At 64.1% G+C, this 26,861-nt stretch overlaps 1 protein-coding gene across 1 annotated transcript in view; it reads right to left on the minus strand.

The window, feature by feature from the left end:
- Positions 1–1,408: 1,408 nt before the first annotated feature.
- Positions 1,409–26,861, minus strand: part of PEPD (peptidase D) — an 88,832-nt gene continuing 63,379 nt past the window's right edge. The window contains exons 10-15 of the mRNA XM_004600991.2: positions 16,777–16,845; positions 15,849–15,926; positions 8,223–8,371; positions 4,019–4,203; positions 2,093–2,284; positions 1,409–1,837 (exon numbers count right to left, since the gene is read on the minus strand). Coding sequence (XP_004601048.2) covers positions 1,715–1,837; positions 2,093–2,284; positions 4,019–4,203; positions 8,223–8,371; positions 15,849–15,926; positions 16,777–16,845 — 796 coding nt within the window. The 3' untranslated portion in view covers positions 1,409–1,714. The remainder of the gene's footprint in view (positions 1,838–2,092; positions 2,285–4,018; positions 4,204–8,222; positions 8,372–15,848; positions 15,927–16,776; positions 16,846–26,861) is intronic.

The following is a 26,861-nucleotide window of genomic DNA, read 5'->3' on the forward strand; positions in this document are numbered from 1 at the left end:
GAGAAAGATGCATGATACACCAGCTGTTTTCTAACAAGACTAAAGCATTCTGAAGTTCACCCTAACTTGGAGCTGGGTATTTGCCCAGCAGTGGGTAGGGCATTTGCCTGGCATGCGACCGACCCGGGTTCGATCCCTCCATCCCTCTTGGAGAGCCCGGCAAGCTACAGAGAGTATCCGCCTACACGGCAGAGCCTGGCAAGTTCCCCGTGGCGTATTCGATATGCCCAAAACAGTAACAACAAGTCGTCACTGGTGCCCGCTTGAGCAAATCGATGAGCAGCGGGACGACAGTGCTACAGTGCTACCCTAACTTTAACTGGTTTTTATCGCTGGGGTTGGGGGGGCTGGTTTGGAACCCCATATATCAGATGGTACCTGTCACAGAAGTGTTTTGTGAACTCCTAATAGACTGTTTACATGCAGTCGGTACTCAGACTACGTAACTCACAAGTTTCTTGAGGGACTATATCTGTGCCCCAGTAGAAAACCTTGAAGAATGTTTGTGCCGGGGCTGGAGAGAGGGAGTGCAGTGGGGAAGGTGCTTGCCTTGCACACGACTGACCTGGGTTCATTCCCCAGCTCCTCATCCAGTCCCCCGAGCCCACCAGGAGGGATCCCTGAGTACTGCCAGGTGTGGCCCAAAAACCAAAAGAAGGATGGATGAGCCAGAGGGCCTCACTCAGCCTGCATGTGGCTCGTGAACGAGCTCTGGGGCTGGAGCCGCCCTCAGCTCTCCTCCCTCCGCAGTGAGTGGTACGAACCTAAACCTAAGCAGCAAATACAGAGTGGGGCTTTGGGACGGACACTGTCCCGTGGTAACGTGGGCTGTGTCATCAGTCACTTTCGTGTTCCTGTACTAACACCAGTGACTTCTCAGACAGTCTCTAGCTGGAGTGACAGTTTCCCATCCCCCACCATGACTACATCTCATTTTGCTTTTTTATCTTGGGCTGGACTGGGGGAAGCACCGGGAGGAGACAGAGGAAGGGGCACAGAATTCTGCAAGACCGCCGAAGGGTTTGGGGTGGGGGCTTCATGGGAAGCTGGATAAGGTAAGGAAGGACTGGTCCTCGCCATGGAGGGACCGGTGGTTTGCTGGCTTGCCACCCTGGGGTGGGACAGGCTCAGGGCAGGCAGAGGCAGGGAGAATATGGGAGGAACAAGAGCACTCCCGTGGGGCCTCAGGGACCTTGACCCAGACTGGTGAGGGGTTTGATCGGGGTTGCCCTCACAGGACGGAAGTCGGGGTGGGGACACTGTGAGTCGCACCTTCTGAAGAATGGGGCCCCAGAACCACTGGAGGGGGGCGGGGCAGGGCACCTTGCCACCTGCACTGGGGCGGAGCAGGACCCTCCCAGAAAGGCTCGGATCCCCACCGGCCAGAGAACGGGAGCTGTGCCCGGGCTGCATCGTCATCAGAAAATTTTATTGCAAATTCCATTCTGTGGATGGATTGAGAAAAACCGTTTTTTGAGAAAATTTACTGGGAAGGCATCTTCCCAGAGCCCGAGATTATAAATGATCGGAGACACTTTGCAGCTAGTCGAGGGGCATTGTGGAAGGCGGTTTGTCATCGACGTGAAGCAAGCACGGAGGAAGGGTCTGCGGTCCCGAGCACCGTGGCCTCCATGGACGCCAATCAGCGGCTGCCCGTGGGGCAGGGCCGTGGCCCGGCCGGGCTCCCAGCGCTGGGCACTGCAGCAGCAGCAGCCTACTGGGAGACGGCCTTGTCTTGGCCGGCCATGCAGGCCTCGATCTCCTCCACCGTGCGGGGCACGCATGTCAGCAGCTCCGAGCCAGTGGCCGTCACCGCCACGTCCTCCTCGATCCGGACCTGCGTCACGGGGACAGGCGCGCGTTAGTGGTGAGCTGGGCCCCCCAGTTCCAGGCCGACCCCCACTCCTGAGCTGGAGGTGGGGAGTGCTCCCCATGGCAGAAGGGGCAGTCCCGGGCTCTGAGGCGGTTCCTCCCCCGGGGCCACCCATGTGGGCCCCCTCCTGTCCCCGAGCTGCCCCCTGGGCTGGGGGTTCCTAGAGCAGGAGGGCCTGGGGTCGCAGGCTGGGCTCCCCCACCCCCTGCAGGCACTCACCCCACCGAAGCCCCGGAAACGCTGCAGGACGTCCCGGTTGAAGAAGCAGGCGCGGGCCGGGTCCGCCAGGGCCTCGTCCAGGAGGTGGTCGATGAAGTAGATGCCCGGTTCCACCGTGAGCACCATGCCCGCCTCCAGGCGCCGCGCCGTGCGCAGGCTCCGCAGACCCGGCTCGTCAATGCGCTCCACGCCCTGGGAGGGGGCAGGAGCCGTGAGAAGGGGGCCCTCCTCTCACCCCCCTCCCCCAGCCGATGGCCCAGCCCGTGCCGCGTCCCTGCCCCGTGCCACTCCCAGAACTGCCTGCAGGGGCCCCGGGGACCAGTGCTGGGCACAGGAGGGGACGGTGCACACAGCCAGGACCTGTCCCATGGGCACAGCCCACAGCAGCTAGGGAGTGAGGGGACAGGGGCAGGGAGGGGGCAGCGGCTGCCCGCAGCTCTGCCCGCCACGCCGCGCCCAACCACTCCTGCCGGTTGGCCGAGCGCATCAGACTTTGATAGCGCTTAGTGTCAGGTACTGGAAGGGCAGCATGGTGTGTATGGGGGGGAGGGGCGTGTAGGGACGGGGAGCCCCTGGCCCGTGGGGGCTGGGCGGAGGGCGGGGACGTGGGCACCCTGCCTGGTGCCCGGGCCCTCGCCAAGGCAAGATGACCCTGTGCCAGGTGCAGGGGAGGGGGCAGAGACAGGTTCCCTTCCGGAAGACAGCGGGCGGGACCTCCCCTCCGACCCAGCTGTGAGGACCGGGAGGGGTTCAGCGGCAGCAGGCCCCTGGCACCCTCGGGCTACCAACGCACAGGGCACAGCGGCCCCACGAGGAGGGGAGGCCCAGCTCCTGGCCCGGGGGCCTCAAGCTCCTTTGGGCAGGGGGACAGCAGCCCCTGCCAGTCCCTGTGTGGCGGGGCGTGGGGGCCGACGGGCCTTGGCTCCGCCCGGCTCTGGGCAGAGGCAACCCAGATGTGTCTGTGGGCCTGAAATAAAACAAATGACTTTTTATAGGAAAAGCCATATTTTTTTCCACAATGTTTAACTGTCAGAAGAATAGACTCGGAGCACAAAGGGCTGCTTACTGGAAAAGATGAAAACAGTTTGCTGCCAATTTTCTCTGGTGGAAAAAAAAAAAAGCGCTTTGGCGACTAATGAATAATGGTCTTCAGTTAACAATGTCTGGGAGGCCCTGCTCTTGGCTCCCTGCAGTGTGATGGGTAGAAATTAGGAAATTAAAACTGATTTTGTTTCTCCAAATTTAACTGTTTAGACTTGAGGGGGAAAAAAATAATTGAATAATAATGCTTCTCTTGAGCAATCCCCTTGCCCCCCCCCCACCCCAATCATTCTTGGTGCTTTCAAAATACCCTGCAGTCAGTGGGCCAGGCCCGGGCTGGGCCGAGTGGCTGGTGGGCCCAGGGGTGTGCCCGTTGCCTAATCAGCCCCTGTGCCGTGGGCTCCGGGCCAGGGGGGCAGGGCCGCGCTCTCCCGCCACCTGCCCGCCACGGGGCTCAGAGGTGCCAAGCCCCTCTGGGTGGTCTCAAGAAGGCCCACATGCGCCTGCTCCCCTACGAAGGGTGCCCAGGGGCCCGTCGGGCGCTGGCCTTGGCAGACAGCGTGGAGGCACACGTCAGCGGCTGGCAGGGCAGGACAACGTGCTTGTGTGGCACCAGCCCCCCGGGGCTCCCCTCGGGGACCCTCACACCGTAGCAATGACATCCACCCCCTCCCACAAACGCCCTGTCTTCCTCAGACCGCAGGGCCGAGGGGCGTCCTATGGCCGGCCAGGACGGATCAGAGACACCCTACTCCCTGGCCGCCCTCCTGCCCCGTCCTGGGGGAGCCCAGACGGCTCTCCCCGAGCCCACGGCAGCCCAGAGAGGGGCCGGGCTGAGCCGGGGCACTGGGGGCAGCTGTGCGGCGGGGGCGTCCCCATAATGACCTCAGGGTAGCCGCCCACGTCGTGCACGTCGATGCCCAGGAAGTGGCCGAGCCCGTGAGGCATGAACACAGCTCCCAGGTGGGCCTGCACCATGGCGTCCACGCTGCCGGTGAGAACGCCGATGCGGGTCAGCTCCTCCAGGTGGATGCGGTCGGCCAGGCGGTGCATGTCAGGCCACCAGACGCCTATGTCAGGAGGGAGGCGGCCGTGAGCGAGCCCGGGCACCGACCAGCTCCCCCCCCCCCAAGCCAGGAACTCTCGAGTGCCCGCTCCTGGGAGGACCCGCCCTTGCTGTGTCCACCCCTGCTGCCTGCCTGGCTTTCGGTGGGGGTAGGGGGGGGCGCAAGGAGGCTCAGGGGTGGCAGCAGGAACGGGGGCCCCTGGCCCCTGGCCGTGGGCGTGGGACCGCCTGAGCGAGCCGGGGACGGGGCTGGGACCGGGGCCAAATGTTGCCTCGAGCTGTGGGGCCAGGGGAGCCGGGGCGGGCAGAGGGCGGTCAGCCCCTCCATGTCCCGGGGCCAGGCTGAGTCACCCTCGGAGCTGTTGGGGAGCAAAGGTTTCTGGGGTGGAGGTGCGGCTGGCATGGCCTCATCTCACTGGCAGGGGTCCGCGGTGGTGCAGAGGCCCCAACTCCAGCCAGTCAGCTTTGCCCTGTGTTTCCGGGGCAAGGGTCACGGGGGGAGGGGGCGGGGGAGGGCGCTCCAGGTAGTTCTGGACAGGAAGACTCCCCTGCGAGAGGCTTGGTGGGGGGCTCAGGGGAAGCTGCCCCTAAAGTGTCTTGGCTCTCTCTCTGCAGGCACCTCCGCCTGGCCCCCCGCCCCACAGACACAGGCCCCCCTAGCGTGTCCTGGGGGCTCTGCCCTGACCTGGGAGCACCTGACAAGGCCCGAGACCTGGCACCCCTCCAGGGCTTTGGGGGCAGGACCCTCCCCCCACCTCTAGTCCCTACCACTCTGCACAGGGGCGTGACCCTGGCTCTCGTGGGGGGCCTCCCCGCAGTGGGCGAGAGGCGCCCTGCTGGGTGGGCACCAGGTGGCTCGTCCTGGGGTCCGCTCCCTCCTCACCAGAGGCGGCAGCTGCGGTCACTGGGCTGCAGGCGGCACTGAGCCCATCATCCGGCCGGGCTCCCCACCCCCCGGGGCCAGGAGCAGTTCGTGGGCAACTGGCTGGGCCCCACCTGCACCCCTAGGGGGCGGGGCCAGGCTGGGGCCCTACAATGGGGTGCCCAGGGATGGGATCCTGGCACTGCCCCGCCCCAGAGGCCGCCTGTGTCCCGGGGCCACACCGCTGGCGCCCCCAGACTGTCGTCAGCACCACGCACTGGCCTGGCGCCTGCGGGGCTCGGCCTCGGGGCTGGAGAGATGCCCGCCCCGTCGCTGCCCACCCCAGCCTCTGCTCCGGAGGAGCCTGGGATCAGGGGGTGCAGGCACGCCCCTCCCGCCCGAGCCCGGGACGGGGGGAAGGGCCTCCTGGGTGGTGGCTGCCGCCCCAGCCCACCCCCGGCCCTCCGGCAGGGGCCTTTCCCGGCGCCGATGGGGAGCCCCGGGAAGTGCGGCCTGACTCCAGGCCTGGCCGGCTGCCACGCGGGGCTGCGGTCTCCCCACAGAGGGTGGGAATCAGGTATAAATCATGCTGCGTGCTGGCAGCTCGGCCCCTCGCGGGGTCCCCGCGGCGCCTCCAGTCCTCCTGGCCTGCGCCCGCGGGGAGGCCTTGCGCACGGCCCTCTTGGCCGGGAGTGGGAGTCTCTGTGCCTGTGTGTGGTTAGGGTTGTGACAGTGATTAAACCTCCGGCAATTTGGCCCCAGCCGCTGGCCCGGATGGTGGTTACGACACTCCCGGGCCGGGCAGGGGCCCTTCACTGTGTGAAGGTCACTGTCCCGGAGGAGGCTGGCGGCTGGCACTGGGGCGCCACGCCCTGCGCCCTCCAGCTCAGCTCGGTCAGAAGCCACCGACCCCCCCCCCCGCCCAAGCCCACACCGACCGGGGGTGCCACACGGGGAGCACGCGAGAGGCTGGCACCATCAGCCTTGTAGCCTCCTCCCCAGCATCACACTCGTCCCCTCCTCCCCGAGGCACCGGACCCGGGCACTTCACGGACGACAAGCTCCCCGGGGCCCGGACCCCGAGCCGTCTCTGCTGCAGCACGGTGGTTGGCGAGGCTGATCTCAGGTTTAATCATTGTCACAACCCTACCCACACACAGGCAGGGAACTGAGGTCAGATCCCTGAGGTCCTCGCTCACGCCGAGACCAACACGGGTGGCCCTGGTGCTGCTCGGCACTGTCCCCTGCCCTCCCCGGACTTGCTCCCATCTCCCCAGTGGCCTCTGTGTTGAAGCTTTCTCCAGGAAGCCCTCCCTGACTGCAGCAGGCTAGCACTGTGTCTGTGGGCAGCACAGATCTGAGGGGGCAGGCGGCCTCCTGGGCTTCCCTGCAGCCTTGGCTGTGGTGGGGCACAGGGGGAGGTGTGCCCGCCCCTGTGTTCCAACACCCTGCCCTCCACAGGGAGGGCCCGGTGGGGGGGCCCTGTGGGAAGCCCACCCCCTGGAACTGGGGGGCATCCTCCGGCCCTCCCGGACGAGGTGCTTCCTGTCCCAGAGGGCTCTGGGGGGCAGCGCTGGGGTAGGGCCTCCCCTGACCTGGGCAGAGAGGTCCGAGAGGGCAGGAGGCCAGAGGTCGGCCCTGGTCCGCACAGCCAGCACGCGGTCAGTGTCGCCCGAGCCCACCCTCCCCACCCGGCTTCCGCTCCCAGGCTGCACCTCTGTCCCCCTGAGCCAGGGGGACCCGGCCCTGCCCCAGCCAGGGACGGACCAAAGCTGGAAAGGGGCCCAGGCCAGTCTGGGGTACACAGACAGGGCAGGGGGCGCATCCCCGGGCCCGCCCAGCTCCTCGGGGTCCTTCCCCACCCTCACCCGGGCCTTGAACAGTGTCCCCTTTGGCTGTCTCGGGGACGGGTCACTTCTCGGAGTCCCTTCCATGACTTCGTGACGTCAGCCTGGCCCCCGACATGGCCAGGGCCTCAGGTTTGCCAGAGATTCTGGGGTGCGTCAGGAGGAGGGGGACGAGGTGCTGGGCAGTAGGACGGGCTGGGCCTGTCCTGACCCAGGGGCCTGGAGGGGAGGTCTGGCTCCTCTGGCCAGGGGCTGGCGCTGGCCCCGGCGTGCAGACCAACACTGCTGGTGGATCCCGGCCCCTTGGCTGCTCCCAAAGGCAGCTGGGACCCGGGTGACGGGCGACCCGCTTCTCAGTGGGGCAGGAGGCGCTGGGCTCTGGGGGCCCCTCGTTGCTCGGGCTGGGGTTGGGGTGAGGCAGGGCTGGGGCCATGCCACTCAGGAGAGGAGCAAGAGCCCCTCAGGAGACATCCTCCGTCCAGACCCCGCCACCTCCCGGCCCGGCCAGTGGCTGCCCAGCCTGACTCTGCAGCCCTGTGGCCAGCGGGGAAGCAGCCCCCCCTGGCTCGGCCCTGCCCTGCCCTCGGGGCCCTCTGCCCCAGCCACCCGAATCAGCAGGGCCTGCGGGCGGGTGGCTCTGAGGGGCCCCTGTCGCATGGGCGGTCCGTGCTGTTCCCCACCCAGAGTCCTGGTGTTCAGACACGGAGGGGCCTCCTCGGTGGGGTCAGGCCTTCCCAGCAGTGGGAGACGCATTTCCTGCCCACTCTGGCCTGCTCATGAGTCCGTCCATCCGTCCGTCCGTCCTCCCTTGCGAGGGAAGACAAGCCCCGCGAGAACCCGTCCTCCTTGGCCCTTCGACAGGCAGGCTCAGGCCTGTCCTGCTCTGCCCCGTGCTGCAGGCTCTGGGGCCACTCTGCCTCCTGACCTGGTGACCGTGGCCGGCCTTCGGGGCTTCCCAGGTCCCACCCGATCACCCAGCCTCTCCCTCCCACCCCCCCTTGCTTCCTGACCATCACTTGCCTCCTCTGAAGACTCAGCTGCCCACAGCCCCTCACACAGCACCACGAGCCACGGAGGGGCCAAAGCACCCCAGGGACCGCCAGGGCGAGGGGCCCACACCAGGCCACGTCCTGGTCTTTGACGAGGGGGTTTTCCCTGCCTTGAACATTCCTCGGGGCCCGGAACCGGGGGGTGAGCTCGAGTCCAGCCCGCCCTCAGCCCTGACGCCAGGTGCTCCCATGTGCTGCTGCAGGGAGCGGGATGGGGTGGGGGCAGCGCCCCGGGATCCCACCCCGGCAGGGCGGCTGCTCTCACCTGGCTTCATAGTGCTCATGACTGCGCGGCAGCTCCGAAGCACGGCCTCGTACACGGCCCTCTGGTCTGCGGTGAACTTGCCGTTGGCCGGGAAGGAGCAGGTGATGTCTGAGGCGAAGCAGTAGTATTCCCCGCCCATGTCGAAGAGGCTGCAGGCAGAGAGGGGACAGGCTGGGCCCCGTGTGCATCTCACCCTCCCCGCAGCAGTAACTCCCGGCCACCCGTCATGGTCACCTCCAGGGGCAAGGCTTGTGTGTGTGTGTGGGGGGGGGTCCTCTCTGGAAGCCATCCTGGGAGACTCTGACCCCAAAGTAGGGAAGGCAGGAAGGGTGACCTCTGACCTCTGACCCCCACACCTGCCTTGGCCTCCACTGACTCTGCAGGACAGGCCTAGGCCAGGGGGCTCACTTGGGAAATCAGTGCTGTCCCCAGGACCTCACCGGCCTTTTAATCAGCACCCCCTGCCGTGCTCAGCAGGTGGCCCAGCGGCAGGGGAAACACAGCCCCTCTGGGGGGTCTCCAGGTGGCACTCGGAATGGGCAGCACGGCCCCCCGCTGGGTGAGGAGAGCAGAGCTGGCAGGGCACTGGGGCCCGGCCCAGCCGTTCCGCTGGGTATCCCACAAAAAGGCCCCAGGTCGAGGAGGGACCAACATGACAGTAATAGTTGGAAAGGATCATTTTGGACAGGAACTGAGCACTGAAAGTAGGTAAAGGGATAAACCTGATAGCTGGTAACTTCTCATTATCCATACTGCAAACCACGAGGCCCAAAAGGAGAGAGAGAGGAGAGACAGACAGAGACAGAGATAGAGAGACACAGAGAGAGACAAAGACAGAGACAGAGAGAGAAGTGCCTGCTGTAGTGAGTGGAGGGGGAGGGGGAGGGGGAGGGAAGCTGGGACCATGGGTGGTGGGAAAATTACACTGGTGAAGGGACGGGTGTTGGAACATTCTATGACTGACACCCAATTATGAACAGCTTCGTAACTGTATATCACAGTGATCCAAGTAAAACAAAGCAACCCCCAAGGGCCCCAATCAGGAGGGGCGCTGCGGGACGGGCAGGGCTGATGGAGCAGGTGTCCGCCTTGGGGTGGCGGGGCAGATGAAGGGGTCACGTGAGAGCCCAGCTCCTCCAGGGTCAAGCAGTGGGGCCGCTGGGGGACAGAACCAGCTAAGGGCCTGCTGGGTCGGGGGCCAGGGGAGCACAGAAGTGGGGGGTAGGCCACGGGAGTGGACCTCTGGGGACTGGCTGGAACTGGGGCTGCCTCCTCCCCCAGCTTCCCACAGAATGGGGGCGTCCGTCTGTCCACAGCCCGGAAAGCCTGGGGAAAGCTGAGTCCTGGGAAGAACCCACTGGTGTGTGTGTGTGTGTGTGTGTGTGTATGTGCGTGTGTGTGCATGCGTGTGCATGTGTGCGTGTGTGCAAGTGTGTGCATACTTATGTGCACGTGTGTGCATGTGTGCGTATGTGTGCATATGTGTATGCGTATGTGTGCGTGTGCGCATTTGTGTGCGTGTGTGCATGCGTTTGTGCGTGTGTGCATGTATGCATGTGTGCATTTGTGTGTGTGCGTGTGTGCATTTGTGTGTGTGCATGCATGTGTGCGTTTGTGTGTGTGTGCGTGCATATGTGCGTGTGTGTGTGTGTGCATGTGTGCATGTGTGTGTGTGTGTGGCGGGGGTTAGGGGGCAGCCCGCCCCAGAACAGGGGCTGCCACCGGGGCTCCACGGGAACAGCCTTCTCAGTGGAAAAGCCTGCCGAATCCAAAGTCCCAGCTGGGCACCTTCTAATCTGTCGTCTTCTGATTGCAAAACACCATAAACGACGGGCGGCGGTCAGGTGACCCTCAGGGACACGGGGGAGCCCCAGCAGCACAGGATGGGGTGGGGGGGGAAGAGGGGACAGAGTCAGAGCCTCTGGAGGGGCCACACCCTTCATGGGTGGAGGCAGGGCAGGGCGGGGGCAAGAGAAGCCCGGGCAGCCCCACCCAGGAAGGAGACGGGGATGGAAAGGGCCCAGGGGCCCCTATGCTGCAGGGGAGCGAGGGCTGAGCAGCACCCAGTGGGCGGCGGGGTCTCCTGTCCCAGCTCGGCACCCTCTCCTCCGAGCGGCCGCCAAGAACACAGGCACAGACGTGCTGGCCTCGCGCAGGGGACCTCCGTCCTCCGGGGGCCCCGGGGCCAGTGTCAGCGGGGGCCGGGCCCGTTTCATCTGGGCTCCTCTGAGGCAGCAGAGGGACAATGGGCTGCGGTCAGCTGATGCAGAACAGCAGGCGAGGGCGTGGGGCTGGGCACCAGGGGGCAGATTCTCAGCCGCCACATCAGAGGGAACCTGGAGCAGCTCCCCCGGCAGAGTTGGGGGTGGCGGGGTGGGGGGGGGCACGCAGCTCTCAAAGGAACAGAGCTGCCGGCCGGGAAGGCCGGGGGACCGGCCAGAGCACCCCGAAGGCTGCGGGGCCCGACTCTCGGGGTGCTGGCCGGACGCCTTCCCACGTGGGCTGCTTCTCCTTTCGGGCCGTCTGCCCGTGGAGAAGGAAGCGCGGGGCTGGCGCCGCGCACGCGGCCGGGCTATTTTCGTTGCTCTCAGTTCCCCCTCTCTCCGCTCCTCTGCTCGATCCCCCTGGAGTTCCTACTCGCCTACGTGACTCACATTCGAGCCGTCCCGGAATCCAAGGAGGAAAGCCACGTCCTTCATAAATCATCCCCGCCCGACCCCTCGGGGTCCCCCTCAGCCCTCCCCCGAGCGCCCGCCGACAGACACCCGAGAACTCAGCCATCCCCTGGCTTGGCCCAGGACGCCGGTTCCTGTCCCCGCCCCCCGCCCCCTACCCTGGTGCCGGGGGGGACACCCACCAGGAGCTCCGTCTCTGGCCGAGTGGACGTGAGCACTAATGGAAGCCATCTGGGGGATACTGCCCGCGCCTGCGTGCCCCCGCCCGTGTCCCGCACTTCTATTTCTGGCCTGTGTCCCCTCTGCTCCTCGCGGCACCTCGAGGCCCTGGGAACCTGCCATCCGGGGCCCCCCCAGACCTGCCCCAGGGTCTGTGACCCCATTGGAGGGCCAGTGCTCGGCGGCTCGGGAAGAGTGTGGGCAATGCGCGGTGACCCTACATGTGTGTTCTGATCTCGGGTTGTGCAGCCTGGCACTGGGCCTGCAGGGGGGTGGCTCGGACCCCCAACTGGCAGGGAGGAGAGACCCAAAGGTGCCCGCTGTCTGCTCTGGGTAGGGCAGAGCTCCAGGGAAGACTGTGGGGGCAACGGCCACCCCTGGGGGAGTCAGGGGCCTCTCTCAGCCCTGGCTCATCTCCCTCAGCCTCTGGGCTCCCCCCAACCCACCCCTGGGACTCAGCAGACTGGACAGTCACCCAGACCACGGGTCACACCCAGGGGCACAGTGCCCGCAGAGCAGCCCAGGGTGGCCTGAGCCGGCGTCAGGCGTCCAGCACGTGCTTCCCTCCGGCCGGCGGAGTGGGGCCTCGGTGTCTGTGGGCGCCCGGGCCGTCTGGCCGGCACCCGACCATGTCCTGTGAAGCCCACGCGGCTGGGTGGGGCCCACGGGTGCATGAGAAACAGCAAACTGGGGCCGGAGGGGTGCGGGGACCCCTGCCCAGAGGCCTGCTGGAGGCCCAGCCTGGCCCTGGCCTTTGGGTGGTGGTGCTCTTGCCCTGGAGGGTGGACATGTCCCCAAGGCATGTCCTCTCTGAAGGAAACAACCGGGAAAGAGGTTTTAGGGGCTGACACTTGCACTGATTTGGTTTTTTTTTTGGAGGGGGGTGGTGCACACCAGGTGGGCCTATACACTGCCAGGGATGGAACCAGGGTTCCCTCTGAGCCGTCTCAGACCCCGACACGCACCCTGAGAAGCCCCCACAGCAGCAGGTACGGGAGGAAGGGGCCTCTGTGGGCTCACCACACACAGGTGCCACGTGGGCATGAGACCAAGTCAGCAGGGCGGGGTGGGCACAATGGCTCTGCTCGGCCCGTGGGCACGGGCGGCACCAGAGGCTGCTGGAGGCCTGGGGAGGCAGCAGTGCCCCAAGCCAGCAGAGCCGTGTGTGTGTGTGTGTGTGTGTGTGTGTGTGTGTGTGTGTGTGTGTGTGTGTGTGTGTATGTGTGTGTTGGGGGGGGGGTTGATGGGACCTGGCTGAGGGTACAGTGGCCCAGGGAGGGGGCACGCAGGGGAAGGGGCTCATGGCTCATCTGCGGTTGGGGCGGGAGAGGGCAGGGGAGAAGCCATGTAGTAAGGGGAGGTAGAACAGGAGGAGAAGGAGGAAGATGAAGAGGATAGGAGGAGCAATAGCAGGAGGAGGGGGAGGAGAGAGGGGAGGAGGAGGAGGAGAAAGAGGAGTTAGGAGGCGGAACAGAAGGAGGAGGAGGAGGAGCAGCAGCAGCAGGAGGAAGAGCAGAAGAAGGAGCAGAAGGAGGAGCAGGAGCGGGAGCAGCAGGGGCAGGGCGGCACTGCCCTGGGCACCATGCCCCAGGCATGCCTTGGTAGCCCTCAGGGCTCCCCAGGCTTTCCCGGGTTTCTCTGGGCTGGGGACCCACCCCCCGCCGGCAGTGAGGGGCAAGAGAGGACAGGCCCTCCCTGCCCCACACAGGAGCTGCTCAGCCAGCCTGGGGCCTCGTCCCCTGAACTGGCGCAGCCCCCTCCCACGCACCCCTTCCCGTGTCCTGTCCTGGGACAACGCTGCCCTCTACCGGCCAGTGCCAGGAGGCCCTGCTTCACTAGCCACATGGCACTGGCCTTGGCTCCACAGGCGGGACTCAGACTGGGCTCTAGAGGGGTCTGCGAGGGGCCACGGGCCACCTCCCCAGCCACGCCCTCTGCCAGCTGATGTGGACAGTGGGGGGCGGGTGGAGGGGACAGGAGAGGTTTTCCAGACAGGGTCCGTCAGCGGGAAGCACTGGTGGGAAATGGGGGTGGGATGGGGGGTGGGGGGCAGGGGGGATGGAGAGGTGGAGGGAACAGGAGGCGGGGCTGCCACAGATGGAAACCCAGACCACGGGCGCTCCCTAGTGGGCAGCGCTGGCTCCACAGCCTCCCAGCTGCTTCTGCACAAGACTGTGGGGGCCCCTGGGCCGGGCACACCTGTGCTCACACCCCAGGGCCGGGCACACCTGTGCTCACAGCCCCGGGCCAGACTGGCTGGGCCGGGGAGAGGCTTGCTGGCTTCCTCCAGAGGCTCCTGGGAGCCCCTGACTGCGCCTGGCAGATGGCAGAGCTGCCCACAGCACCCCTGGACGGTGACTCACCAGGGCCCAAGTGGGACAGGGCTGTGCTGACGCCTGCAGGCCAGTCCCTGGGCGAGCAGAGGCGGGGTGGGAACGCAGGGGCTGTGGGAGGGGCTTTTTCAACCCGGGGAAAGCCTGGGGAGCCCTGAGGGCTACCGCACCTGAGGAGCTGGCAGGGGGCTCCTTAGCTCTGGGGCACCAGCACCACACCCTCCCCAAGTCAGGAGCAGCAGCACCGCAGTGAGCGGCCCTCCCCCCCACCCACGGCCCAGCCCCCTGGAGACCTCAGTGGGTGGACACAGGAGTGGGGGGCACTTAAGGCTGAAAGCAAAACACAGCAGGCGGCTGGGAAAACTCAAAACTCACCTCCAGGCTGGGAGCTGGGCCGGACCATGGCTCTGTGCTGCCCCGTGCCTGCCCCTGTCACCCCCAAGCCCCCACCCCGCTGCTCCAGTCCCGGGGACTGACTTGAGATCCTGAGGCCTGGTGGGGGGACGGTGGCAGGGACCTGAACTGGGCATCCCTGCTTGCCTCCCTGCAGGTGTGTGGGTGCAGGAAGGGGCCCCATGTCCACTCCATGCCCCGTTTTCATCCTCCCCTCCCTCACTATACACACAGGCACACATGCACACACACATGTGCACACACACATGCACACACACAATGCATACATGCACACACACGCACATGAACACATATATACACACATGCACACACGCACATGAACACATACATACACACATGCACACATGCACACACATGCACAGACATACACACACGCGCACACACACACACGCGCACACACACGCGCGCGCACACACACACACACACACACACACACACACACACACCCATGATGGGGCTGAGCTCAGGAGTGTCCCCCGTGGCCGGACACGAGGCACTGGCAGTGCCGGGGGCATTCGGGGGCAGCAGAGCCCCCACGATGCCCCTGTCCTGGCTTCCCACCTCGGGAAGCGACAGCACCCTGGCTTTGTGCTGAGATCACAGAGATTTATTATTTGCCGAACCACACAGTGGGCGCCCGGCGGATCAATTCCAATAAAACAATGGATTATGAATGCTGCCAGCATCCTGGCAGTCACAGTGATCAACAAAACATGTTGTTCTAAATACTGCATAATAAATGGGCTATAATAAACTCGTAATTATCCGACTGGCTCTGTTTCAAGGTTAGCACTCGCACAGGAAAATCACCGATTTGGGCCTGGTGGGAACCCCGGGGGCGGGGGGTGGGGGGCCCGGATGGCTCCTGGTCCTTCCAGCTGCACCCTGAGAGCCGCAGGTGCCACACGCAGCCCGGGAGGGCCACAGCTGAGCACTGAGTCATGCGGAGGCCCGAGGAGGCTCTGCTCTGGCCCACCAGGCGCTGTCCAGGGACAAGCTGGGACCCGGCCGTCACAACGTGAAGCGGCTCTCGCCCAAGGCCTCTGCACGCCCAGGGCGCTGTAGGGTGCCGGCTGGGCCGGGCCACGCAGGCTGGCCGGGGATGGGGCTCCCAGGCCCTCCTGGCCGGCCAGAATGGACGCACCAGGGGGTACACTCCGGCGTACAGTCCCCACAGAGGCAGGGGGTCTCTCCTGGAGACCGCCCTGGCCCGGGGCTGCCCCCTAACCTGCCCTCACTTTCCCCAGCCCTTCTGGCTCAGTATCTCAGAGGCTGGGAGGTGGGGGGTGACCAGTGCCCCCCAAGCAGGTCAGATGCCATGCTCTGGAGGGCTCCTGCCCCTGCCACCCACGGCCAGTGTATGCGGGGGGGTGGGCACCATGCAAACCCAATGTTCCCACCCTGCAGTCCCAAGCGGGGGGCACCGTCTCCATGAACACCAGAGACCACTGAGGCTCAGGGGCCATGCAGTGGCTCCATTTCCTCCCAGAAGGCTGAGCTGCCAACGGGGGGTCTGAACCCCGCCCCCCTAGCTTCTCCCGCAGCTGACTCCATGGCTAGGGAAGATGGTAGCTGGTGGCAGCAGGGACCCTGAAACCGGGATATGGCATTTTAGCTCATACCTGCCGGTAGGCACACACCAGGCCTCTGGCATGGCCCTGGCTCCCGGCTACGGGGCTCTGGCCATGGGCCGCCTCGCTGGGACTCCAGCGTGGGGCCCCCACCAGCGCACACCCCTGGGCCAGGGGAGCCTGACAGCCAACAGCCACTGACCCCCAGGCCCGCTGCGGTGGCAGAGTTTCGGGGTGCGGCTGACCTCTGGTTTCCTCAATGGCACAAGCGTGGTGAGGGCCATTGCTGCCCTCCCAAAGAGCAGCCCCTGGCATTTGGCGCTTCCTTGGCTGGAGGGTGCGGGGGAGGGGTTTGCCTGTGGGCATCTCAGGGTGCAGCGTGAGGCCCCGTCCACCCGGGACCCCCTCACTCACCACATGTCTCCGTCCCGGATGGTCCTGTCATTGGGGGCGCCGGCGTGCCCGTAGTGCAGCACTGCAGAGTTCTCACCGCTGCCGAACACAGGACAGGGGTCAGGGCCCAGCGTCAGCCCCGACCCCCCCCCCACAGTGCTGCCCCGCCCCCCTCTGCCCCAGGGGCCTGAGCAGTCGCACCAGGGCCGCACCCCTCCAGGGCCGCCAGGGTCTGGCTCAGACACAGAATGTGGCCCCTGGAGTGTGAGGCCTGGGCTCCACCCCTGGCACGGCCCCCCCAACAGCAATGGAAGAGAATGGGGAGAAGGGTCTGCGGCGAGGGGGCAGGGAGCCGCCCGTCCTGGGCGCTGGGGGGCAGGGTCAGGGCGCAGCGCCCAGGGGGAGTGTGGCCACCAGGGCCCCCTGCTCGGAGCCGGCGGCAAGGGGCTCCTCCGTGCCAGGGCCTCCCTAATGAGCGACGCCTTTAAGGGGGAAAAAAAAAGGACTTTTAAGTCTGTCCAAAGGGAAAAAAAAAAGCCCCACCTGGGTGTAATATTTATGACCCCGTTCGGGAGTCTCAGGAATCATAAAAGTAGAAATAATGATTTTTCTCTCTTCCCACCAGAGAAGAGCGTTTCCAAGGACTGAGGCGTTCACATGTATTATTCATGTGCCGGGATACGCAGACCAGACCAGCAGGGCCGCCCGCTCCGGCCAGGCTGGCGGTGGCCAGACCCTTGGGGGGCTGGGGGGGGCGTGGTGGGGGGTGGGGGGTCGGGCGGAGGATGAGGGGGCAGGACCAGACCACATGTCCGGCCTGGTGTGCTGCGTGCTCCCCGCACCCAGCCGACACACGGAGTCCCACCCCGTCCCAGCGTGCTCCGGGCACACGTGTCCCCACGGCTCCCGCACCCTGCGGGTCACAGCCCGAGGTCTGGACGCCCCTTACCTGCCGCAGATGCACGTGTAGGAGCTGTGGCGCATGCCGCCCCGGGAGTAGCAGTAATGCTCGAAGAGGCTGTGAGGAAGGGACAAGCGTCAGTGAAGGGACAGGTGGCAGGGGAGGGGACAGGCGTCAGGGTGTGGCCAGGGCCACCCAGCTGGACAGGAGCTGCCCCTTTGATCGTGGCACTGCCCGTGTCCCAGGCCCCCGGAGGGGCAGCCCGGCATGTGTGAGCTGGTTGCCGGCCCCTCCGAGACCCCCTCGTGCCGTGCCCTGTCCCCGCCCCTCCCCTGCCAGGGGCTGGACCCTCAGTCAGAGGGACACAAGAGCCACAGGCTCCTCCTGGGGCCGGGCCTGGGGGAGCATGGCGGGGAGAGGGGACACTGTGTTGGGGTGTGTCCAGGGGTGGGAGGCAGCATCCAGGGGTGGCCCTGCTCCCCTCCCCCGACTTGAGAGAAGAAAATCAGCACCCATGTGTGCCCCCGGGGGACCAGGAGCTCCCGGGGATCAGGCGCACCCCTTGGGGGCTCACCGAGGCCTGAGCACCACGGACCCCAACTCTGCAAACCTCGTGGTGGGACTGCCCTGACCCCTGCCCTCTGAGTCGCAGGCTGGGGGGCCCCAGCTCTCCTCCCAGCACCCGGGCCTGAGGCCCCATCTCTGACACCAAGGCGGCCCTCGGCTGTGTCCAGAGGCTGCACTGGGAGCGTCCCTGTGGGCTGGACACCAGGTCAGACCTCACCACTCTGCGGCCCAAGGGATGCAGCCGCGGTGGGGGGGCTGCACATGCTGCCCCACCTTTTTTCGGACCCTCACGGCGGGGGGGACCTGTGAGGGCGCCTGGCGGGGGGCTTGGGGTGGCCAGGCTGGGGAGGGGCCCTGGTTCTTGCAGATGTGCGGGCGGCTGCCCTCGTCCCCTGCACCTCTGCCAGGTGAGGTCACCATCTGAGCACGGCCCCCCTGAGCCCTGCGCCCAGGACACCAGGATGGGGAGCCCTCGGGGGAGGGGAAGACCCCGCTGCCTCCCTTTCCAGGGGACTTGGGATGCACAGGCCCTGCTGGGGGGAAGTGGAGCCTCACACCGCACGGAGGCCAAGGCGGGCATGGAGGGTTGAGGCCAGGGTGAGCAAATGAGGTGGGGACTCGGGCTGGGCTCTGGGTGAACCCCTCACCCATGGCTGGCTCCAAACCCAGGCTTCACCGCGCTGGCTTGCTCATGAGGACCGTTCTCACAAAGCACCACAACCTCAGTCACCCCACAGGGACCCGGCATGCATCTGTGCCCACCCTGCGGACACTCCGTCTGCCCCGTGAGGCAGGGGTGCGAGGCCGGGAGATGCACTCCGCGGGGTGTCCGCGGGGTGAAGCCCTTTGTAGTGGAGTGGAGCCCCGAGCTCTGCAGGGAACGAGCTTTCCTGACGCCCAGGTGGGGGCGAGCTGGTGCTCGGGGCAGCGTGGGGCCCCGTCGTCAGCTGGAGGTCAGGGACAGGCACTCGGACGCGGTTCTGAGTTCTAAGGGGCGGGGGTGGGGGGGGTGGACGCTGTGGTGTGGGCTGCCATACGCCTGCCCGGTTCCCACCGGCAGCTCGCAGGCCTCGCCGGCCAGGAGGACACAGAGCAAAGGCCCATCCGGACCCTGGCAGGGAAACGGCCAACAGGCCCCACACCCCAGCACCGGCCACACCTACCACCCTCAGGGCCCCCCAAAGACAAGGACCGAGGCTGGACGCTCAACACTCAGATGGGTGCGGCAAGTCTGAAGGGAGAGAGAGCTGCCAGCTGGGGGGCCCCGTGGGGACCCCCCAGTGGTGAGGGCGATGGGTGGGCCAGGGCCGGGGGTGCGCCCTGAGGGTAGCTGGGCACGCCCAGGGGGCTTGGGGCTGGGGGCAGGCGGAGCTTCCTGGGACCAGGTGGAGCCCAGGCCAGGAATGAACTGAAGGCTCCGTCCTGCCGGGGCCCCTTCCCTCACCTCACGGGGAGACAGAACCCCGCCGGGCACTGCCCGCCTGGCCCGCAGCAGCCTCACGCCGCCGGAGCAGAGGCCCCCGAAGCTCCTCCCCACAGCGCCCGTCTCTAGGCCACGCTGGCCCATCAATCTCCGCCAAGCCAACGGGCCGGGCATGACTGAGAACCTCTCAGAGGCTGGGAGGGCCGTGCCGCAAGCCGCGAGCCGGCAGAGCTGCAGCGGCGACGGCTGCAGGCGGGCACATCTGTCTCTGCCGGCAGGTGACGGATGGAGCCAGGACGGCGGGCCCCGAGGCCACCGCTGCGGGAACGGCATCTCTGGGGAAAGGGCGGCCACCCTGGGCCTCCCCGGGGCACGCAGGTGCAGCCCGGGGAGCGGCTGGGGCTCCTGCCCTCCAGGCGGGACATCCGACGGGCGGCAGCAAGGGACAGCAATGTGGGGTCAGGGGTCAGCGCAGGCACCCAAGCACCCGCTTCTCAGGCCTCTTCACACCCTCCAGGTGTGAGGAGGGGAGAGGGCAGGGTGGAGGCGGCACCGAGGGGCTGGCCTGAGAGGTGGCCCTGGTCAGGTCCCTCGGGACTGTTCCCCCTCTCCCCTCATCCCCCCTTTCAGGCCTGCAGCCTCACAACACACCCCCTGGGGGCGCTGTCCACTGCTCTGCGCACCAGCGGTTTAGTTTCTCTGTGGATGTACAGGGGTTACTCCTGGCTCATGCACTCAGGAATTACTCCTGAGTAATTACTCCAGTGCTCAGGGGACCATATGGGATGCTGGGAATTAAACCCGGGTCGTCCGCGTGCAAGGCAAACGCCCTACCCACTGTGCTATTGCTCCAGCCCCTGTGGCTCCATTTCTGTGTCTGTGAAATGGGGCAGTGGAATCTCCCATGGACCGTGCCGGCCCTGCAGTGATGCATTCTGGACACACAGCCACCCACGGGGCACTGCCATCACACAGAGGCCTCCAGGCAGCCGCTGGAGCCCAAGGACACACTCACACCCGGGCCAGCCACTCCCGGGGTGCCCTCGGGCCCAGGTTCCAGCTGCATGCGTGCACATACACAGACATGCACACAGGCACACACGATGCACACACACTCATGCATGCTTACATACATACACGCTCATGCATACACACATATATACTTACGAGCACACACTTATACGCGTACACATGTACACCCACACACGACTGACCTGCCCTCAGTAAAAAGGCTGCGGGTCAGCCTTGCTCACACACATGTAGCCTGGGCTGGACCCCCGCCCCTCGACACCCCCCCCCCCCCGCCAACACACACACACACACACACACACACCCAGGGCCTAGGGCACCTCCCTCCCTCCTCTCTCCTGAAATAAACAGGATCACACACACACACACACACACACACACACACACACACAAACAACCCCTCATGCACACACCCACGTACACGCTCTCAGGGCTTGCTTCTGCACAGGCTGCCTCACACCCCTTCCCCCACCCCAACAATGACTGAGAAGCCTTTGGGGAACCCAGCAGGACTGGGGTGTGACGAGAGGAGGCAGGGCAGGGGCACAGGAGATGTTTGGGGCTAAACACTGTGCCTGTGTGGCCGCCACAGCCAGGGACACTTGTCACTCTTAACGGCGTGGTTTGATTACTCACTGTTTTCTTTCCTGGGTGAAAATGACCGTAATTATGTAATGAACGCGCTGAGCCTTTTGATCTATCCACTTACTCAAGGAACATTCTTTTCAGAGGAAGAAAAATGCTGCCCGTGGGGAGGGGTCCCAGGGAGGGGACAGAGCCGAGAGCCTCCGAGCCTGACGTGGGGAGCTGGGGGGTCTACATGGTGGTCGGACAGCTTCCCGGGGAGCCGGGAGTACATGCCTGATGACCCCTGAGTTCCCAGGGGGAGCTGGATACCGTTCCAGTCGTTTTTATGGGGGGGTGGGGGGCCACCTGGCAAGAACACCCCCTAACTGCTGCATGCCAGGCTGGCCCCAGGCCATGGGGCTGCCTGGGGCTCGGCCCGAATTCCTGGACGACTCCCAGCTCCTGTGCCTGGGGTCCTGGGGTCCCCATGTGCCTTCTGAGAAGTGAAATGGGGAGTGGGGCTGGGGGCACACTCGGTCCCTCCTGCCCCCAGACCCCTGGTGAAGCAAGCTAGAGAGCCAGAGCCTACCTAGCCTGGCTCTGTGTGTGTCTGTGTGTGTGTGTGTGTGTGTGCGCACGCGCGGTTGCTGTTGTTTGCATTTTTTGGTTTTTGAGCCACATCCAGGGATGCTCAGGGCTTACTCCAGGCTCTGCACTGGGGAATCATACCTGGCAGTGCTCAGGGAACCCATATGGGATGCCGGGGATCAAACCTGGGCTGGCCGTGTGCAAGGCAAGAGCCCTACTCACTGTACTAACTCTCCGACCCCTCTGTTTTAAACGAGCAAGGGGCGACCACGCCACCCGACAGTGGGAAGAGCAGGGTGAAGCCTGGGGCTCCCCAGAGGTGCATTACCAGGACAGCCCGCATCGCCACCAAGACACCATACCTGTGCCAAGCCTCCTCGCCAGGACTCCCTGCAGGCCCAGCCCGCACACCATGGACACCCCAGGCCACACGGCCAGAGGATGAAGCCAGGCTTGCACCTGCCCCCTGCCCTGGCCACTCCTGACACTCAGGGTTGCAGCCACGGGACAGAGGGTGAGTGGGGACTCGGGGGCGGAGGGGCCGCACGCAGACCTGAGCCCATCCAGGCTCTGCGAATACCTGAATCCCCAAGACAGGGCGGGGGTGGGGGCTCCTATCGCTGGGGGGGGGGGGTTGCCAGCCTGCGGCAGGGTATGGCGGGGTGAGTGTCTCGACAGCTGGGGGAGCTGTCAGTAACCCACAGGGCCACGGGTCCAGGTGGGGAGGGACAGCCTGGGAGAGGGCTCTGCTCCGTGATGCTGAGTGGCGGGGCCAGCGCTGCCCACGCGGAGCCGGTGCCTCCGGAGTGGCCCCTGGGAAGCAGCGGCCCTGGCAGGGGCGGGCAAGGGCAGCGGCGGTGGGAAGGGAGGGGGCGCCGAGAGGCCACCCCGTCCCCCGGGAGCAGCCTTATCAAGGTAGGAGATAATTAGCATTTTAATTGGATAATTGGGAATTCTAAATTGCCTATCTTGTATAAAGCACAACTGAGGACATAACATGACATTCAATTAACAAATACTCCCCTTTATTCTGGACATGCTTGATTAGCCTGCGCTTCTGAGCTCCTCATTATCAGTGAGGGGCGGAAACATACCTCGGTCTCCGCGGGGCCCTGCGAGAGGCCCAGCGCTGTGGACTGGAGACCACTGCAGGAAAGGGGGTGTCGGCGCACGGCCCTCATGCTCCCCCCACCCCCACCCCCATCCCCACCCCGGGGCACGCACAAGCATCTCCATGGGTCGGGGGTGGGCAAGCGACAGTACAGCAGGGAGGGTGTTCGCCTGGCATGCAGCCGGCCCAGGGTTCGATCCCTGTCATCCTATATGATCCCTCAGCACCGCCAGGAGTGATTGCTGAGTGCAGAGCCAGGAGGAACCCCTGAGCATCGCCGGGTGTGACCCAACAAAGCAAGTGCACGGAGCACAGAGCTAGGATTGAAGATTTTGTCTGGGGGGCGGGGGTCTCCCCACTTAATAATGTGTGTGTGATTCCACTTAATGTGTGTGTGCGGGGGGGTGGGGGAAGTCCGCACTGGAACACACAATGTTGAACATTAAACGCCCACTACACAGACCAGGCTCCTTGCCCACACCAAACCCGGGCACGGGGCACCCCTGTGAGAACATCCAGGTCCTCCTGGATGAGAGCAGACCCCTGCCTTGATTCTCGCTCTGGTACAGTTTGTGAAATGCTTTCTGTTCCTTGCTGTCGCTATGTCCCCGGGAATACGGCACTTTCCCTGGGGCAGACCCCACCTTTTCTCCTGGTGAGATCCCTAAGGGGCCCTGTAGGGGGCTCTGGGGACTCCTCGGGGCCACCCCCCGCTTCCCTAGAGGGAAGCTTGTCTCCTGCTCACCCTGGCCGCTTCGGTCTGTCCTGCTCAATGCTGACCACTGGGCTCCCTGCCCCCCACATCCCCGGCTACCTGGTGAGCCCCTTTCTCTGCCTGCAGTGTCTGTCCCAGGGGTTCCGAACTATTCTTTCTTACATCAGATCTTTCCTCCAGCCCCTCCTTGGAGACAGCAGTCTTGCGTCAAGATGCGCTCCCTCATCTAACAGATCATCTCTCTCTCACCAGGCACCCGTCTCCCTTCCACCCCACCTCACCTGATCCAATCCAGCTATCCATCCAGATGCCCACCACCCATCCATCCACCATCTCTGTATCTGTCCATCTGTCCATCCATCCATCCATCCATCCACCCACCCATATCAGTCCATCTATCCATCCATTCATATATCCACCCATCCATTGATCGATCCATGTATCTATCCATCCATCCATCTATATATCCATCTATTCATATATCCATTCATCCGCCTATATATCAACATAGCCATCTGTCTATCATGTATCCATCAAGCCATCAATATATCATCCATCCATCTACCCATAAATCCACCCATCCATCTATATGCCCATCTATCTGATATATCCGTGCATCTATCCGTCTATCCATCCATCCAATATCTGTCCCTCTGTCCTCTCTCACCTCCCGTCAGGCTGGAGTTTTCGCTCTTCCGTTCCCTGTCACGTGCCCAGAGTCCAGAGTGGTGCCTGGCACACAGGAAGTCTTCCGTCCCCTTTTGTTGAGTGACTGAATAGGTGAATGGCTGCATCAGCAGCACTGCAGGCAATCATTTATTTAACTAATTGCATGCTGCCCGGTGTCTCAACTGCTTCGGCTCCTGTTGCTCTGACGGACACCCCCTGATCAGACGTACCTTGGCCGCGTTGGGGCTAAATCCCCAGGAGCAGGTTCCCTGTGCATTCGATCCTGAAATCCTGTGCCCGTGCCTGGGTCTCTGCCAAACCCACCCCTGGATACTCCCCAAACTTTCTGGGAACTGCGGGGCCTGTTTACCCATCAGACTGCGAGTCTGGTTGGCAAAACAAAACCGTATTTCCTTGTTTCATTGATTAACTGGCAAGTCTGAACATGCGTCTATGTTTATTTCCCCATATTTCTTCCTTTCTGAATGGGCTATTTATTTTTTAGAAAATTGAATGTTCATCTTTTTCTTATTGATCCTTTAAGGGCTTTCTGTTTGAGGGCATTAGCAAGTGGTCTTGATCACAGTCTGTGGGGTAAGGAGCCGGGTTTCTCCAGCACCTTCTTTGTGGACAGCCCCCAAGAAGGGCCGAGTGCCCGGGGCAGGAGCGGTGAGGAGCCCTCAGCCCCACAGCCCAGGTGGGGACTCGAAAGCTGAGCAAGTGAGACGTCCTGGGAGAGCCGCCCAGGAACACAGCTGCTCCCTGCCCCGTGCCGGGACACAGCTGAGCCCACACCACCCACTGGCATCACTGACACCAGCGGTGCGGCCTTTCCTGGCCTCACCCACGCTCCCTCTAACCACAGGACCCCGGGACTCAGCAGCCAGACAGGGAGGGCCTTCCCAGAGATGCCACTAGGGGGCGCCCCTGCAAGCCCATTTCCTGGACCGGAGCCTCAGCTTCCAGCGTCTTTATCCACAGGCGTCTCTCATTCACGCACTCACTCAGGGCAGATGCTCTCTTTGGAAACAATCGGGAGGCACCAGTGAGAGCAAAGCAGGCTCGCGGGCATGCATGGTTCGATTCCCAGCACCTCAGGGTCCTCAGCACCAAACATAGTGACACCCGAGCAGTAAGCCGGCACCCCCTGAGCACTGCCTGGTGGAGCCCCCATATCAGAAAGAATGAAAAACTGGGGCCAGAGTGATATAGCACAGCGCGAAGGGCGTTTGCCTTGCATGAGACCGACCAGGGTTTGATTCCCAGCATCTCATATGGTCTCCTGAGCACAGCCAGGAGTAATTCCTGAGTGCAGAGCCAGGAGTAACCCCTGAGCATCACCAGGTGTGCCCACCCCCGCCCCCGCCAAAAAAAAAAAAAGAAAAACTAAAAATAAAATAAGAAATATTCAATTAAACACCACGGTGCGGGTGGGATGAGCAGGCAGTGGGGATTAGAGACGTCGGTATAGAAGTACCCCGATTCTTCCTACACCCTGACCTGAGCCTGCAGAACAGCAGGCCAGCGGGGACCCCAAAGCATCTGAGGGAGGTGCCAAGGGGTCGCTCCAGCCAAGCAGGAAGCTGAGGGTGGGCCTCAGACCCTAAGCAGCTGCCAAGTGCCGGCAATGGAGTGTCCCCGGTAGCCCGACCCAGGCCTGGTCAGTCCCCACTTTATCACACCCTCGGCTGACAGATGCTGGGCCACTGCAGCTGCCCTCCTGTCTCCCACCCCTCAGGGGAGGACCCAAACCTGGACTCCCCTACCCACAGTGGGGTGTGGGTCCCATTCTCCCTCGTGCAGCCGGGACAGGCGCTCCGGGCCACTCCATCGGGGGGCAAGGGAAGCCCCAGAGCCAGTGGCCCCTGGTCCCTCCACCAGCTCCTCTCTTGGCCCAGGGGCTGACCCTGTGCTTCCCGGGCCGAATCTCCAGCCCTCATCTCCCTGCGCCTGTAGGCTCCCCAGCCCAGCCTCCTCGGGCAGCCCTGGGCCCAAGTCTTTGACTCAATCCAGTGGCCACTGGGACCCCACCAGATAGTCCCTGTGGGTCCTGCGTCTGTAGGGGCCTCCCGGGCCTCTCCTGTGCTTCGGGGACCAGGGGCCCGTGACCCCACAGCCCATGTTCCCGGCCACCCACAGGAAGGAGAAGCAGGAAAAAGTCACGGGGAGATCCCCAATCAAACCTGGGTGTGGAGGGGATGTCTCCCCAAGATCTCGGGAGCTACCAAGCCCAGAAGGCTAAACCAGCTGAGGGGGTCCCTGACACCCCACCCGGGGTGGGGAGCCTGCGTCCATTGGCGGGCTAACCCCTTCCTGAACTTCCCCACCCCCAAAGGCTGTCTTCAACACAGTTGCAGGGGTGACATTCCACAGGATGATAAATGGGGGTGTGCGCCCCCAGCCCTGGAGAAGGAGCACCCCTAAAAGGAGGGGGTACTGCTGGGGGTGGGGCAGCAGAAAGGGGAGCCCCCGTACACAGGAGCTGCCCTGCGCTCGGTGGGGAGGAGGGCAGGCATGCTCAGACCCCAGCTGCTCCCCCAGCCCTCACAGATGGGATTTGGGGTGAACTTGGACCTATTTATCAATAGCTAATTAATAAGGTCTCGGTCTTCGGATGACGGGGTGATTAAACTGTTTCCCAAATAATCCATTTTTAATTAAAATGCCCTCCCCGCCCCCTCCTCTTCTTGGTTTCCGGACAGACTCAAAAGCGAACCTTAACAGATGTCTTGTTTTTAAATACACATTATATAAAGCCAATAATTAGAAGAATCCATGCTTTTAATTATGTTTTAATTATTCCCTGCCTATTGATGCAGAGTTCGACATCCGTTCCTCAGAGGTGGGAAGGCGGGAGCTGCAGGCGGCAAGCCAGGTGCTGGGGGGGCGCCCTCCCGCTGCCAGGAGGAGGTGACGGCGCATCATGGTCCAGCACCCTCCCCGACACACACACACACACACACACTCACACACACACATGCACACGCACACACACACACACTCACACACGCACACACATACGCCCACACACACTCACACACACACACATGCACACGCACACGCACACACTCACACACACGCACACACACGCACACACACGCACACACACACACACGCGCACTCTCAGGTTCCAGCTGGACATCCGGCTTGGGAATGAGGACCCAGCTTAGCCTTCCCCTGTCCAGTCCCCACCACTGCCTATGGCACACACTCGCGTGCATCTCGCCAGGGCAACCACATCACCCACCTCCCCCAAACAAAGAAAGCTCAAAAAAAGAAAAAAAAACCTCAGGAGAATAGGAGGGGCCACCCTTGGGGGCAGCTCGGGCCCAGTGCTGGCTGGATCACGGGAGAGACCCTCCCCCGCCCCCATGCCATCCACCGCTCCTTCCAGCCTTGGCCCTGATGTGGGCACCCCCGTGGGGCCTCTGCCCAGGACCACAGCCCATCCTCCCACAACCCCC

The sequence above is a fragment of the Sorex araneus genome, chromosome 8 (assembly GCF_027595985.1).
Source record: "Sorex araneus isolate mSorAra2 chromosome 8, mSorAra2.pri, whole genome shotgun sequence".
Taxonomy (NCBI): domain Eukaryota; kingdom Metazoa; phylum Chordata; class Mammalia; order Eulipotyphla; family Soricidae; genus Sorex; species Sorex araneus.